The sequence below is a fragment of the Maylandia zebra genome, linkage group LG7 (assembly GCF_041146795.1).
Source record: "Maylandia zebra isolate NMK-2024a linkage group LG7, Mzebra_GT3a, whole genome shotgun sequence".
Lineage (NCBI taxonomy): Eukaryota > Metazoa > Chordata > Actinopteri > Cichliformes > Cichlidae > Maylandia > Maylandia zebra.
The window spans coordinates 24407093-24422337 of record NC_135173.1 but is presented as its reverse complement, the minus strand read 5'-3'; the positions used below and the strand labels follow the sequence as shown (position 1 = coordinate 24422337).

Below are 15245 nucleotides of genomic sequence, written 5' to 3'. Positions count from 1 at the left end.
CGCAACACTGACAAAGAGAAACATGGGACTTAAATACACTGAGGGATAACGAGGGGGAATGAGCTACAGGAGGAGAGCACAGCTGAGAGTAATTAGGCAGGACGAGGCAAGGGAAGCAAAACTAGAAACATTAACATAGGACAGACTGTGAAAGTAAAACAGGAAACACACTGACGGAACTCAAGATATGTAAACTTAACAGACTGGGGAGACAGAACATAAGGACCTGAAACATGGAACAGAAAGGCACAGTAGATACAACATGAACATAACGCCACAGGGGAAGAGTAAAACAAAATGCAGGAACACAGGACCTCTTTCAAAATAAAATGGGAAACAATGAAACGCAAACATGACAACATAAGAAACACAGACATGAAGCACATGAAGGACAAGGGAGACTTAACGGGGTTGGATACACAAGGGGAATCTAATAACAAATGAACTTAGATAACCTAATGAACAAAATAAACTCAAAACTTAAAACGCTGGGTCAAAAGACCCAGGATCATGACAGATATTTTGTCTACTGCAGACAAATTATTTGTGCTAATAAGATGTAGTGTAGAAGATACTGTGATATCAACCTCCTGACCATCTGTCGCATTAATATGCAAATAACTTATTATGTATGCACAGGATAGATACAGTCATAACATAATTTTAGTGCTAAATTGAATTTAGGATGCACACAGCTACCATATAATTGAGAACACAGCAATGTGTTTTATATTTTTGTGATTCACTGAAATTCTTGCTGATTCAACATTAAGATACAATTTACTGTAGATATTAAAAAGTAGCAAAGTGTTAAAGACTCCATACTGCATAGCTTGAAAAGCAATGAGACCTGGTTATAAAAAGATCTTAATAATAGTGAGGTGGAAGTAAAGGTTGTAGCTGAGTAGCTGAGTTATTTCTGTGATGGCTGTTTGCATCTGAAAGTATTCACAGTAAACTACAAAATAAATAACTTGAAATAAAAAATAGCACTTTGTAGGGGCTCCACTGACATTTTTTGTTGAGATACAGTCTTGTTTACGCAGAGCCTTAGACATAAATATACGTACAATAAGGCTGTATATGCGACCTGGCCACCAGTAGGGGGCGGTAATATTGAGCACTTTACAGCTAAGAAGCAGACCCCGTGATCACTATTTACGGAAGTGTATCCTCGTTTCGAATTGAAGTCTGCTCACAGGCATTTTTGTTGTGCTGTCATGCAGATATTTCTTAATTATTCAGAGCTAAATCGCTACATTGAAAAACATTTGCTCGGGATTCATTTATCAAACGAGCTTCCGGTAACCCCGTTTGTAACACATCCTAGCTGCCAATTAGTAGCTAGCCTAAACCGGTGAGCCCACAGCCCTTTTACTTCCTCTGGTCCTACATACTTGGTCCAGTAGTTATTTAGGGTCCGTTTGTAGACCGTATGAACTCTGCACAAACTGGTTTTTGAAAACGTTAACTGAAGCTAACTGCTAGTTTGCTAACCTAACGTCAGCACCATGGGAGCGGAACAGAGCGGAGATGCGGAGCACAAACATTCCGATTACAGCTCATCAGGTAAGGCTGTCTGCCGTGGTGGTTTTCTCTGTTAAGGTTAGTTTTAATGAAAAGTAAACCGAGCTGAGGTTAGGATTATATGTCAAGCCACCTGCACCAACAGTCATCGGTATTACAAATCCTATTTGCGTTCACCCTCCAGTAGTAGCATCACTACTAGTAGTATACATATAATAATGAAAGTCCTGCTGTCAAATTGTGTGGGTACTGAGCTTTTTAAAAGTTACACATATTCCACATGTGCTGTGCTTCAGATTTGGTTTTCATTACATTTCTGTCGTTGCAGTGGTGCCATCTCCAGCAAAACAGAAGGCAAAGATGGATGATATTGTGGTTGTGGCTCAGGGGACTCAGTCAATGCGAAATATCCACAACGACCCAGATGTCATCAAGCTTCAGGAGATACCTACATTTCAGCCGCTTTTGAAAGGTAACGTTTAAGTCTCCGGAGTGCTGTCACGGATTTTTGTTTGGCACTTTAAGAGACTGTAAAAGAGGATCTGGGTATAGGGTTTTAGTGGCGGGTGCTCATATTAAATGGTAAATGGCCTGTATTTGTATAGCGCTTTCTAGTCCCTAAGGACCCCAAAGCGCTTTACACAACCTGTCATCCACCCATTCACACACACTGGTGATGGCAAGCTACAATGTAGCCACAGCCACCCTGGGGCGCACTGACAGAGGCGAGGCTGCCGGACACTGGCGCCACCGGGCCCTCTGACCACCACCAGTAGGCAACGGGTGAAGTGTCTTGCCCAAGGACACAACGACCGAGACTGTCCAAGCCGGGGCTCGAACCGGCAACCTTCCAATTACAAGGCGAACTCCCAACTCTTGAGCCACGATCGCCCCATATTAAATATGGCCAGAGTTTAAAACAAGCAGTATACCACCCGGTGTGCTGCTGCATGGTGGAGTAAACACAGGGCAAGATTGACTCATGTCCCATACCCAAGTCAGTTTTGGACCGATTTCAATTAAATGAAATAAAAATACAGTACCAGATCTTTGCATTCCTATTTACAAGGACTGATGTTGTGCCAAAAAAGTGATTTCTGTGTTTCTTATATCTTAACTTATATTGGTAAATACATGGTATGTTTATAATTACCTTAATTTTACTACATGTGTAAAGTGTAAAGTAAAGTGTGCGTGTTAGTCCCCATAGGGAAATAGTTCCTCTGCATTTAACCCATTCACCCAGTGAAGCAGCGGGCAGCCGCCAGTGCAGCGCCCAGGGAGCAGTGTGTAGGGACGGTACCTTGCTCAGGGGTACCTCAGGGTAGCCATTCAGTGGAGTCGAACCCCCGACCTTCCGATCATAGGGCCACCACTCTACCTACTGAGCTATCCCTGCCCCCTTTGTAGTTAATCTAGTTCTTTTTGGTGACCCAAAGTATGTCTAAAGAACTATAATGATATATTTGATACATGTCTCAACTCTGAATATTTTTATATATTTTATTTATTGTTTACTCTATTTAATTTGTAAAATATGTGTACACACACACACACACACACACACACACACACACACACACACACGTAGAAAAATATTTAGTATACACATCCAGAAATGCATATACTATTATATATTGTACATATATTTATTAGTTTCAGATGTAGCCATTCTTGTATTTTGCTTGTTTACATTATTGTTTTTTGCACAACTCTGTTGCTTGTGAAGCTCGCACACAAGAATTTCACTCACATGTGCTGTACCAATGTACCTGCACATGTGATGTGACAATAAAAGTGATTTGATTTGATTTGATATTTGTTACAATTTCTCTCTCTTAAAGATATATAGATAGATATAGAGGTTGCACAGGTGGTCCAACTCCTCCACGTTGGTTCGTCAATACGTGCTTTTGCCAGAGGGTTTGCTGTGTTTCCCAGCACAGTCTCAAGAGCATGGAGGAGATTCCGGGAGACAGACTCTTACTCTAGGAGAACTGGACAGGGTTGTAGAAGGTCCATAACCAATCATTACTGCCAGAGCTGCAAAATAACCTCCAGCAGGCCACTGATGTGAATGTCTCTGAAAAAACAATGCGAAACATACTTCATGATGGTAGCCTGAGGGCCCAGCATGTTCTAGCGGGCCCTGTGCTTACTGCTTGGCACCGTTGGCCATTAAATACCCGAATTGGCAGGTCCATCTCGTAGTGTACCTGCTCTCATCTGTGAAAAGATGAGAGCAGGTACACTCCGAGTGCATGTGACAGCAACCTCACTCCCATTGGGTATCGGAATAAAATCCTTGGACTCACTGTCAGACCCTACGCTGGTGCACTGGGTCCTGGAAATAATTGATGTAAATAACAGAATATGCATTTAAATGCATCCGTAGCACAATATATGACCTATGTTGTATTTTTACATTTATCAAGTGGCAGCAAATCCAATTTGGTGCAATGTACACGTTAGCTGAAATACATAGACTGCATAGTGACCACAGTTTTTATTTAGTTATTTATTTTTTGCTTGATTGAAAAATAGAAAACTAAATAACTTCGCACTGCAACATTAGCTGTAAAGGCAGTGTAACAGTGTTTGGATTTCTGTGATCACCTGAGGTACGCCTTCATTACTCTCTTCAGATGTTTTGTCTGGCATCCTTCTTTTCAGTTTTCACATGTGCTGAGTTTTCATCTTGATTCCAATCAGTTCATTTTAAAATTCTGTGTAGTGGAGCTGAATGCCGCTGCAACCTATTAGCACTGTGTTAGAAGGCTGATAATGAACCAAAGTTCCTGTGTAGGCACACTCCTGAAATAGCAGCCTGCAAAGCTCTGTCACATCCTGTGCATTGCTAATTACTGTAATTACCAAGTGTTACACTGTTGTCAAGTGTTACCGTGTTCCTGCATGTTCAAGTAAGTCATTTTTTGGCTTTTCTCTCCACAGGAGTGCTGAGCGGCCAGACGTCACCCAGCAGTGTGTGTCTTGAAAGGTTGGACACCGCTCAGGTTCTGCAGCTCTGCATCCGGTACCAGGACCACCTACACCAGTGTGCTGAGGCTGTGGCTTTCGACCAGAATGCTCTTGTAAAGAGGATCAAAGAGGTAAGACTGTTTTTAAGTCCTTAAATAACTATATTAACTACATGGGATGTAAACATATTTTGTACCAGTACCATAAGCACTGCTGGCTGTTGTCACAGGCTGGCTGCTCTCTCTACAAGGGCAGATTTTTACTCCAGATTCTCTTTGTGACGCAGCACCAAAGGGATTTCCGTCTCCTCCCAGGACTGAGCCGTTTATCTCTTGCTTGTTGGGTGCATGTGTAAACCACTACACTATGGAGCCACTCACAAAGACCACAAACATGTTTAAATAAACTCAAAATATCCCAATTAAATATACAATATACAGTTAGATGGAACAAGTCTGCAGGGTGTGCACTTGCTAAATGGTAGGTGTGGAGGGTGTAAAACAGAAAGCACTAAGAAAAGGTCAGGGAGAAGACCAGGTGAGGAGAATGAGGCCATTCTGCAGATTTGACCTATAGCCATATAATCTCCATTAACTCAGTTGTGGGTGGGAATAGTCTGTTTTACTTAGAAAGTTTCCTAACTGAGAGAAGTGACTCAAATGTCCACAGGGCAGCTGTATTAAGAGCTGGACAGATTCCCTAAATACTCGGGAAAGGAGCCTCTGTGCTTTCTTTATTACCTCCTTTAACTAAAGACACAGTGGAATGTTCTTAATGAATAGATAAACAGTAATGCTGAACCACAATTCAGTGCAAGCACACAGCTGCTCACAAAAACAATAAACATGTACAAGTCTGTGCATTAAAATAAAATTGGGCCTCCTTATCAATCTAAAATTGTTACATATCGTAGAAGAAAAATGAAAAGAATATAAATAAATAATCAAATTAAAAGGACATTTTGGTTTTTTTCACCTCTGTTTACTCTATATTATTATTTTTATATTATTATTATTTATATATATATTATTTATATTATTATTTTTACTCAGTTGTATATAGTATTTGTATTTGTATTCTATTTTTATCTTATTGTATATTTATTTTATTTTATTCTACTGTATATAGTATTTTATTTTATTCTATTCTGTACAGTTGTGTACTGTATTTATTCTTATTGTATTCTAATTTTTGCCTCATAACTTTTGCACTGTCCACTTCCTGCTGTGACAAAACAAATTTCCCACGTGTGGGACTAATAAAGGTTATCTTATCTTATCTGTTTTTCTGCAGATGGACATGTCGGTGGAAACCTTGTTCAGTATAATGCAGGAACGCCAGAAACGGTATGCCAAGTACGCCGAGCAGATCCAGAAGGTCAACGAGATGTCCATGATCCTGAGACGCATCCAGATGGGAATCGACCAGACGGTGCCGCTGATGGAGCGCCTCAACAACATGCTGCCTGAGAGTGAACGCCTGGAGCCCTTCAGCATGAGGCCTGATGGGGAATCCGCCACCAAGTAGACTCTTGAAAATAAACACAGCTGCTTCCTACCTGAGTCTCTGTGCAACTCTCCATCCAGGAGGAACAGCAGCTCTGTCCAGCTGGAGAGAATCTAAGACTTGTAACATTTAAAGAGGCCTGCAGCTTGGCTGTGTGCGATTGCAGCTGCTTGGGTTCGTTCTCCAAGTCACAAACAATTATGTGTATTCTTTTATTTATTGCAGCCGGGTTTGCTGAACACACATGCCAGTAATCAATAGATCAGCAAATACATTTTCACACCTGCAAGCTATCCTGATCAATAACCTTCTGGGTGCATTCATAGGTACACGTGACACGTGACCCAAGGGAATCAAGCTGGGAGTTGTTGAGATGTTTTGCATGTTTTAAAGATTCTGATATGAATGTGAGCAACATAAAAACATCTAAAGCTGCTGATCTGGAGGTTTGTGGACAGCCTCCTAACACTTGCCACCTGCTCCATAATTTGTGATGCGTTAGTTTTGGATCGTTACAAATGTGTGTTTGTAATCATGATGTTTGAGTTACTTTGTCATCATATCCCATCCTGGAAGTGCTTGTGTGCATTCTTTGCAATGTTAAAATTTCATTTTGGGATATAAAGAGCAAAAAGAAGTATTATTGCATAATGAGCATCGAAATTGTGCAGTGGAAGTAAAATCAGAAATCTTGTGTACTTGGGTTTTTGTGGGAAGGGAGACTTTAAATGGATACTTTTGCTTGAGCAGCTGTGACAAGCCTGTTCACAATCAAAATATGTGAAAAATAGAAAGTTTGGACTGTATATAGACGCTGATAGCTCAGGTTTCGTAAGGAAGGATAAAAACACGTAAATTGAGGTGGACACAAAACATTTGGATTCTGACTTCTGTTACAAAAAAGGCTTTCAGATCACTGCACCAAATGTCAGCATTAACTTTGACTGTTGGTCTGCACACCAAAGGTTTACATGCTGACCTGTTAATAAGCAGAAATGTAATAACAGTTTGCTATATTTTGATCTCTTTGGGGAAATTGATCAGGTTAACTTGATGGCTTCATCTACTGAGTAGTTGCCATGTTCGCTACCCTTACAGGGGATGGATTTGGGATTTTATGTGGTTTCATGTTCACTGCCTCTATTCTTTTTAAGAAGAGAAAGCAGAGAAAAAAGCTGTCAAGAAGACGTGCCTGTGTAACATGCTCTCAACAATTTATTTTCTTTTAGGTAGAAAATAGACACTTTTTCTCTTCTTGATGCATCACTGACCTTTGTGTGTGTGTAAATGCCAGTAAAACTAATTTAGAAATTGGCTTTAAGGTGGCCCTGAACACTTTGCAGCAGCTGTAGTGAGGACATGTTGGTCCACTAGGTGGTGCATGTATAACACATTTCACTGGCTGAGTGTCTCATTGCCCATAAACAGCTGTTTGAGTGTGGATGTTAGGACTTGAGAGTGAATGATTGTTAGCTTGTACATGCTCACTGTCACTGTAAAAATAAATAAAACAGCTTTCTCCTGCGAGGCCACCTGTTTTTATTTTTCATTCCTTGTGTCAGAGCTTCATTTGTGGTTAGAACAGAGTTTATAACACACTGATTTATGTCATATCCTTTTTAACAGTGATGGATGCTCATGTCTAACAGCAATGAAAACCTCAAGTTAAGATTAAAGCTTAGCTGCCCTCACTGTGCAGCCCTAGTGTTTTATTTACCCTGATCAACATTTGTAGTGCTTTAGAGCGATAACATTAGTTGAATCTGTTAATCACTTTTTAAAAGGGAATGTGAAATTGTCTTAATAATTTCGAAGTTTGTTGTGTCTGATAATAAATCGACTGTACTGAAGACTGCTGATAAATTACATTAAGCACTTAAAGACACCACTTTGGACTCTAATGTCTGTTTTTCACAACTTTAATTTAATTTAATTTTTTACATTTAATCAATGATAATCCTAATCCTGCATGGGCAGGAAAGCATTAGGCAAAATAATGAATTAAGTGTTGTGAAGGCAGGAACTTCAATAATAATAATAATAATAAAAAACAAAACATATGTTACACCAATCACTAACAGAGCCTGTGGCATAAATGCTCAATCGACCAGCTTTAATGGATGCTACTTCTTTCCTGTGTTTTAATATCTGACTTTTAATCTTCTTTATTGTATAAAAAATCTCAGAAACAATAACAGCTTCCAATAACCTGCTGCTTTGGAGATTTTTGATTAGTGCTGTTTCAATTTTGAGCTGGACCAAAGCTAGTGGGCGAGTGTACCCATTTCCTGTTTATATTTCTCTGAGGAAGAGAAAACATTTCTAGGAAAATGGGCAAAAGTCTGGTAATTTAGGCTCTAAGCTCACGCATTTTACCTGGGTGAAAATGCATTAATGTCAGAAATGAAAAGAGATTGGCCTGACTGCTTCGAGCTTATGAGAAGGCAAAAGTAACTCACATAGCCACTTGTTACAACTGAGGTATGCAGATGGGCTACAACAGCAGAAGACCACACTGTGTGCCACTCCTGTTAGCTAAGAACAGGAAACTGGGGCTACTTTTCACACAGTCTCACAAAAATAGAAGACTAGAAATACATTGCCTGGTTTCCAAAGGTTTCTGTTCGTCTGGACGTAACGTTTTCAGTGGGAGAAACGTTTCGTCACTCACCCAAGTGACTTCTTCAGTCTGGTTTAATTTAATGAGTCTTGGTTTCTGCTGCAACATTTGGATGGTAGGGTCAGAAATGTGCATAAATGTGGTAGTGATTTCTTGGCTCTCTTTGGCCACCAACTGAGCATCAATGAAACGTCACGGCCTACATGAGTATTGTTGCTGACCATGTCCAATGCCACAAAACTCAGTTAATCTCAAACTGGTTTCTTAGACATAATAATGACCTTACTGTACGCAAAGGACGTCCACAGTCAACAGATCTCAATCCCACAGAGCACCTTTGGGATGTGGTGGAACGGGCGATTCACATCATTGATGTGCAGCCACAAATCTGTGTGCTGTCATGTTAACATAGATCATGACAGCACACAGGCAAGTGACCCCAGGGAGGGGTCACTTGCCCCTCCCTTCCTTCCCTCCCCATCTCCAGCTGCCTCCCTCTTCCCGCTCCACCACAACCACCCACACATGCAGGGCCTTGGAGTAGGGGTATGTCACCAGGGTGCAGAGGAGGCTACCCCCCCCCCCCCCCCCCCCTGTCCCCTTCTGGCTGCCTCTGCCTCAATTTTATCCCACAACTTAGACATTCACATTACTCACACTCTCATTACACATACATATAGGATCTTGGGGGTGGGCACGATACACGGAATCCAAATTACCATCAGGGTGTACACCTCACCCCTGGGGTCGTTGCCCACCTCTCAATTTTAAATACACATAGACATTGAGGGCTAGCAGGAGGGACCATGCGCTTACCTGCTGCTCCTTGGCAGGTAGCTCCAAGCCCTCCTGGGTTTTAAATGCACCTTAAAACACACATGCATCAACACTACAATGAGCGGGTGGAGGGAGGTTTGGAGTCTTCTCTCACCCCCGTTCTCTGCGACCTGCTGGAGCAGGGGGGCTAGGACTAGGAGGAGGAGTTGGCCGTCCGACTGCGGTCTGGAGTGTGGAGCCTTCCTGCTGCTGCGGAGTCGGGGCGGTCTGCCTCCCCCCACCGAAGGGAAAAGGGAAACACCACCTGGGTCTGGGTGCAGTTCTCCCCTCCAGGGGCGGGGGCACCTAGACCCGGTTTGTAGAGTACGCTTGGGGAGTGTGATCGTGTGTACAGCGTCTCTTTATGTCTGTCTCCACGTTGGTTGAGTGTGGAGTAAGTGCATATGAGAGCATGAGGGTGGGAATGGATGTTTGTATCTGTGTGTGCCTGTATGTCTGTGTCTATATGTCAGGTTGGGTATCAGACGCCACCTCTCTGGGGACATCTCAGGCCCTCCAAGGTTTGGAGGCCTATCTCCCCCTACCACCACTTCCCCTGCCAGTGGCGGACCCCCTCAGACATCGGTGCGTTGGTGGTTCTTTGTGTCCGGGGATGGGCGTCCAGGTACACACTGGCTCACTCCTTGGCGGCCGCTTATCGGGGCCTGGAGCCTGGGGCTCGCTCGGGCCACTTCGGAGGTGGGGTGCCCCCGGCCTCTCGGCCTGGGGCTCGGTCACTCAGGCACGGCTGGCTGCCGGCGGAGCTCACGAGCGCGTCACTGCAACTCCCCCTGGCTTCTGCTCCGCGGCTGCTGAGTGAGCCCTCATCTGGGACTCTCCTCAGCTCTTTCTGGGACAGTGGCGCGGCTGCCCCTCTGTTGGTCTTCCTTGGTCTCTTGTGTTCTGGGGGCCTCTGGATGTCTGGAGTTTTGATCTCCTCCATACCTGCTTCATACCCTGGAGGACGGGGCTGTGGCCCCCCCCCCCCCACACCTTCTAGCAGATCATTACATGAAGGAACCTTTTTTAAAAAAAAAACAAGCGCGTCCATGCTCACAGGTGTACACACGGGTGATCACACCCACAAACTACACCCTTTTTGGCTCCTACCTCAAAGCACACTGTGTTCTGTTGATCTTATGTGCTGCACAATAATGTTTAATATTTAGTATTTACTGTCATATTCCCATATATCATTGTGATGTTGTTTATTCTATTACTCTTGTTCTGTTCTGCTTGTTTTCTTTTTTCTTTCTCAGCAGGTGATCCAGGTGATTGATATATGCTTTTTTTTTTCTGCCCGTTCTGTTGGTTTTTGTTTTTTGCCCTTCTCCCCCGTCCCTCTTCTCAGCTGTTTCTCTTTCCCTCTTTCTTTCTCCCCTTCTTTCCCCCAGTCAAGTCTGTCCCGTATTCAGTAAGTGAAAATAAAATAAACAATAAAAGGTGAATCAAATGGACCATTACGGCAAGGCTGGGATGGTCAGTTTGGTAAAGTAAATCCGTTGGGCATCTTTCTTTGCCTTTAGACAACAATTCTGATGACAAAAGAGCCAAACAGGACAGGCAAAAAAAAAAAAAAAAACAAAAAAAAAAAAAACATAGATCGAAATCTCTGAGGAATGTTTCCAGCATCTTGTTGGATCTGTGCCGCACAGAATTAAGTCAGGTCTAAAGGCAAAAGAGGATCCAACCAGATACTTGCAAGGTATACCCAATAAAGTGGCTGGTGAGTGGACAGAATGTACACTGTTACAGTGGCAGTGCCCACATTCAATCCCAAATAATGACATAAAAATATTTGCAAGGAAACTCCGTGAGCCTTAGACTACAGACTGCCCCAAACAGTTTTCCCCACTGCCAGACCTGTATGGTAAAAACACTGATTCTCTAACAGTCGAACACAGATGGGTGCATTAGAGAGCATCTTGCCCAAGGGTACTACAGCGGAAAGATGGAAGCAGGAATTCAGTTCAAATCAGTTTTATTTATATAGCGCCAAATTGCAACAACAGTTGCCTCAAGGTGAAGATGAAGATCCTAAATAAAGAGAAAACAGCCAAAACTCCATCAATCATAAGACTCAGTATTAGCACTTTGGCGACAGTGGAAAGTGAAAAATATCCCTTTTAACAGGAAGAAACCGCAGGCAGAACCAGGCTTCTGTTTATGAGCTGCAGCCAATCTAAAGAAAGATCAGAGTAACTCAAACTGCTTTTTTTCTGATAGTGAAAATCAAGGTTGAATAATAAGATAAACAGGGATTATTACAAACTTTAAATTACGACAAACTACTCTGGTAGAGTCCAAGAATAAAAATAAAGACTTTGAAATGAGAATAACAGGTTCTCTTTAGCACATGTCTGACAGTAGTTGAAGAGCATACTAAGAACAATTTCCTGACATTGTTCCTGTGTTTTGATATGGCTGTCAGCTTACTGTATTTTGTATTGACTGTGCATGTATTGTACTAAATTTTAATATGTATTTCTACTACTAAAGCATGAAAAATAGAAAGGAACAAATCTGTTGGCGCCCTTGGCTGGTCCTCAGAGTTACATAGGGTGCTGTGGTATCAACTTGCAGCTTCCTTCGTGTGTGCTTGGATGAGCAACATCACAGAAGCCTGGAAGCCTGGTGATTCCCACTGGGGTTTACACCACATACGGACCAAACTTAAAGACTAAATCAGAATCAGTGATTAAAGGATGTTGCCTCAGAAAAAGCTCGCTGCTAATGGCGAGTGGCTGGTGGTCGGGTTTTTTTTTCTTCCCCCCTTGAGCCAGTGTGGTCTGATTAGAGTTCTTGTGTATGTTGTTGAATTTTTCATCAGCGTATAAACACCCCAAACTCAATTACACCTACAAAAGGATCCTCCTCCGGCTGGATTGCTTTGAGGTGCAGAATTAGCGCAGTTCGTTGACATATGGTACATAAGGCAGAGACAACTTTTCTGTTTGAATTTAAAGTAGAACTCCTTTGATATGTTATCGCCTTTCATGTGTAAATTCAAATGGGTTAAAAAATGTCTTAAATGGCCGTGGGGGTATTGTTTGAACATTGGAACAGAAATGGAAATTGTCATTGCATTTATGCAGCAAGGAGGTGTAAAAGTTCCTCCAAGTCTTTGTAATGAAGAGCAGCTACCGATGCTCAGAGCTGGATATTAACGCCACAAGATGATACAATACGATCTGCCACCAGGAAATTCATTCTCTGAAATGAAAGAGAAATCCAATTTCCTCTGTATACTTCTCATTTGAATATAAATCAAAGGCTGGTTTGCTGCCTTTTTCCTTCCTGTTTTACCCACTTAAAATTAGAAACATAAAAATAAGTCCAGGCCTCTTATCCCCATCATCTCTCAGGTCAAAAATACGAACCGGCACTGGTTGTTTTTCTGCAATAAGAGTGGAAATTTGCCAGATAATTGTTATGTTTTATGTCTCTGTGCTCATTTAAAGAAGAAAATAATTCACAGAGTTCAGATAATTATGTGAATGACAGAAGTCATTTTATTTATCTTTCATATCTGCTTCCAACTTCTGATTGTGATTAAACTATAAATTAATTTATTTTCCAAAAAGTAAATAATAAAATAACTTTTTTAGTCCAGAGTGAAGATTGTTTTCTGTGACTGGAAACTGAATGTGCCATTTTGATGTTGGTTGCACAAGACATGAAGTAAAAGTACAGAAGCTTCCTTGGAATCTAAGACATGCATTTTCCCCTCGTAATTCCTATCCAAAGAAATAAAATAATACTGAGCTGATCAGCTGAGACTGAAAACAGTAACTGTGCAACTAATAGGAACAATTTTGTCTGTCTATTATTCTGAACAGTTAAAAATTGACTGATTATTTGATAACTAAAAAACAATATATTTGTTTGACATACTTGGGTCTGGGACCTAACAGAGCATTTCTTCTCCACCCACCAACAGGTCCCAGCAGAGGTCTGCACCTCCACGAGGACCTGCCAGAAGTTTTCCTTTCTCTCTGAGCAGACTGTGTGATTGTTGGGGTTTCCTCTCTAATATTGTAGCATCATTACTCTGCAAAATAAAACTGAGTCAGCTGTTGTTGTGAATTGGTGCTATCTAAATAAAAGTAAACTGAAGTCAGCTGAACAAGCTGCTTCAGAGGAATCTTTGTTATTTTTTAAAATGCCTTATTATTTAAACCTTTGGCCATATTTAGTATAAGGGTCCCATTGTAAACAATATATGACTGAATATAAAGAAAGACATGGCAGGTCTGCTTGGAGATGACTGTGAGATTTTTTTTCTACAAAAAAAATCATCGTCTTATCAGGTTGAAGCCATGTGGCCCAGAACTGTTGTAAATATTGTACCTGTGAGTAGTTTGAGGAAAAGCAAAGGTTGTTTTTAGACGAATGCCTGTATTGAATGTATCGACTTTCATTCTGAAGAATCAACCTACATGGTTTAAAAAGAAACTTGTAGGCAGTCCCCTCCAGTGATAGACACCCAGTGGATCCTCCCTCTTGAGTTGCAGCCAAACATTTCTGGTGTAGTAGAAAGACGAATTGTGCCTCAGACCAGATTTATCCGGGGACATCTAATAAAGCCCTTTGTTGCTTCATTGCACATTTGTGCTATGAAGGACACAGAGCTGCTACAGGAGACGACATGTTTTGTCATTCACTGCTGTAGCTGCGTTCAGAAGGACATGCGCATGTTAACGAACACATTCACTCTGCTGCTGTTTAATCTCTGAAATACACGCCTAGCTGTTTGGATCTGATCTCTCAGTTTGTAAAGGAGTAATGAGCAGTAGGTGAGTAACATTAGAACCTCCTGTGACAAATATTTACCTATAGACCGCTGAAAGGGTGAAGATCTTATTAAGGCTATTTTTCTGATTATCCTGTGTAGAAGCAGTGTTGTATCTCTGGTTAGTTGTCCCAGTGACTGTTATGTCTGACCAAAGGTATTTGAGTGTACTGGTAATGGTGGATCAAACTGTTTGCTTAGATGTGCGTCACACATTCTGATGATTGAAGAAATCTCTAAATGGTTCTCCATCTGGTCACCCAGTCAACATTAGAACTGAATGGTGTACTGTAATTTCATTTTAACAGGAAGAGATAGAATATCAACCGAAAATCCAAAAAAAACCACATCACTGTTTTTGGCAAACACAGTGGTAAGATCCTAGAAAGCTGATATTCTGTTTATCTGGATGTTGTGTTTCCTGTGGGAGAAACACTGAAAATGCAACATCCAGATGAACGGAATCAACTTTCTGGGATTTGCTTACCTGAGTAATTGAGCATGAATCGAGACAGTAGTAAAATGCTTCTTGTAGTTGTTCATCAGGTTTGCACACATCTCAGGCAGAGCGTTCTCATTCTCAGTGCATAACATACCAACGATTTGTCACGTCCCGAGGCGTCTCATAGTAACGTGAAAGGTACCCTTCAGCGTCCTTATGATACGCTGCAGATTCTCAGTTGAATGCAATAGGACGCCGCTCGCAGTGGTAACACACCCTCAGCCATCTATTCCAGCCCTAACCTTAACCTTAACCCTATCAGATAGTGTTTTCCAAAGCCATTCATGATCAGAGTGTAAAACACATTTACATGTATGGATTCTTTCCAAACGGCTCTCATTTCTCACTCTTAACTACCTGAAGCCTTTCATTGAACTACCAAATAAACACATTGCTACTCTCTTTATGTCAGACATGTGGCGACACTTCTGCTATGATTTTATTCGTATTTAACAAAATAAAAAAGCAGGCATAAGTGTACACATTAGTTTTTGACTGCTAGT

General features: G+C 41.6%; 1 protein-coding gene across 1 annotated transcript; it reads left to right on the top strand.

Annotated features, from left to right (window-relative positions):
• The first annotated feature begins 1138 nt into the window (after positions 1-1138).
• Positions 1139-7544, top strand: borcs5 (BLOC-1 related complex subunit 5). The gene is made up of 4 exons (XM_004564466.3): positions 1139-1569; positions 1856-1999; positions 4480-4637; positions 5800-7544. Exons 1-4 carry the CDS (start codon positions 1512-1514, stop codon positions 6031-6033), a joined length of 594 nt encoding a protein of 197 aa, XP_004564523.3. The 5' UTR covers positions 1139-1511; the 3' UTR covers positions 6034-7544.
• The last annotated feature ends 7701 nt before the right edge of the window (positions 7545-15245 follow it).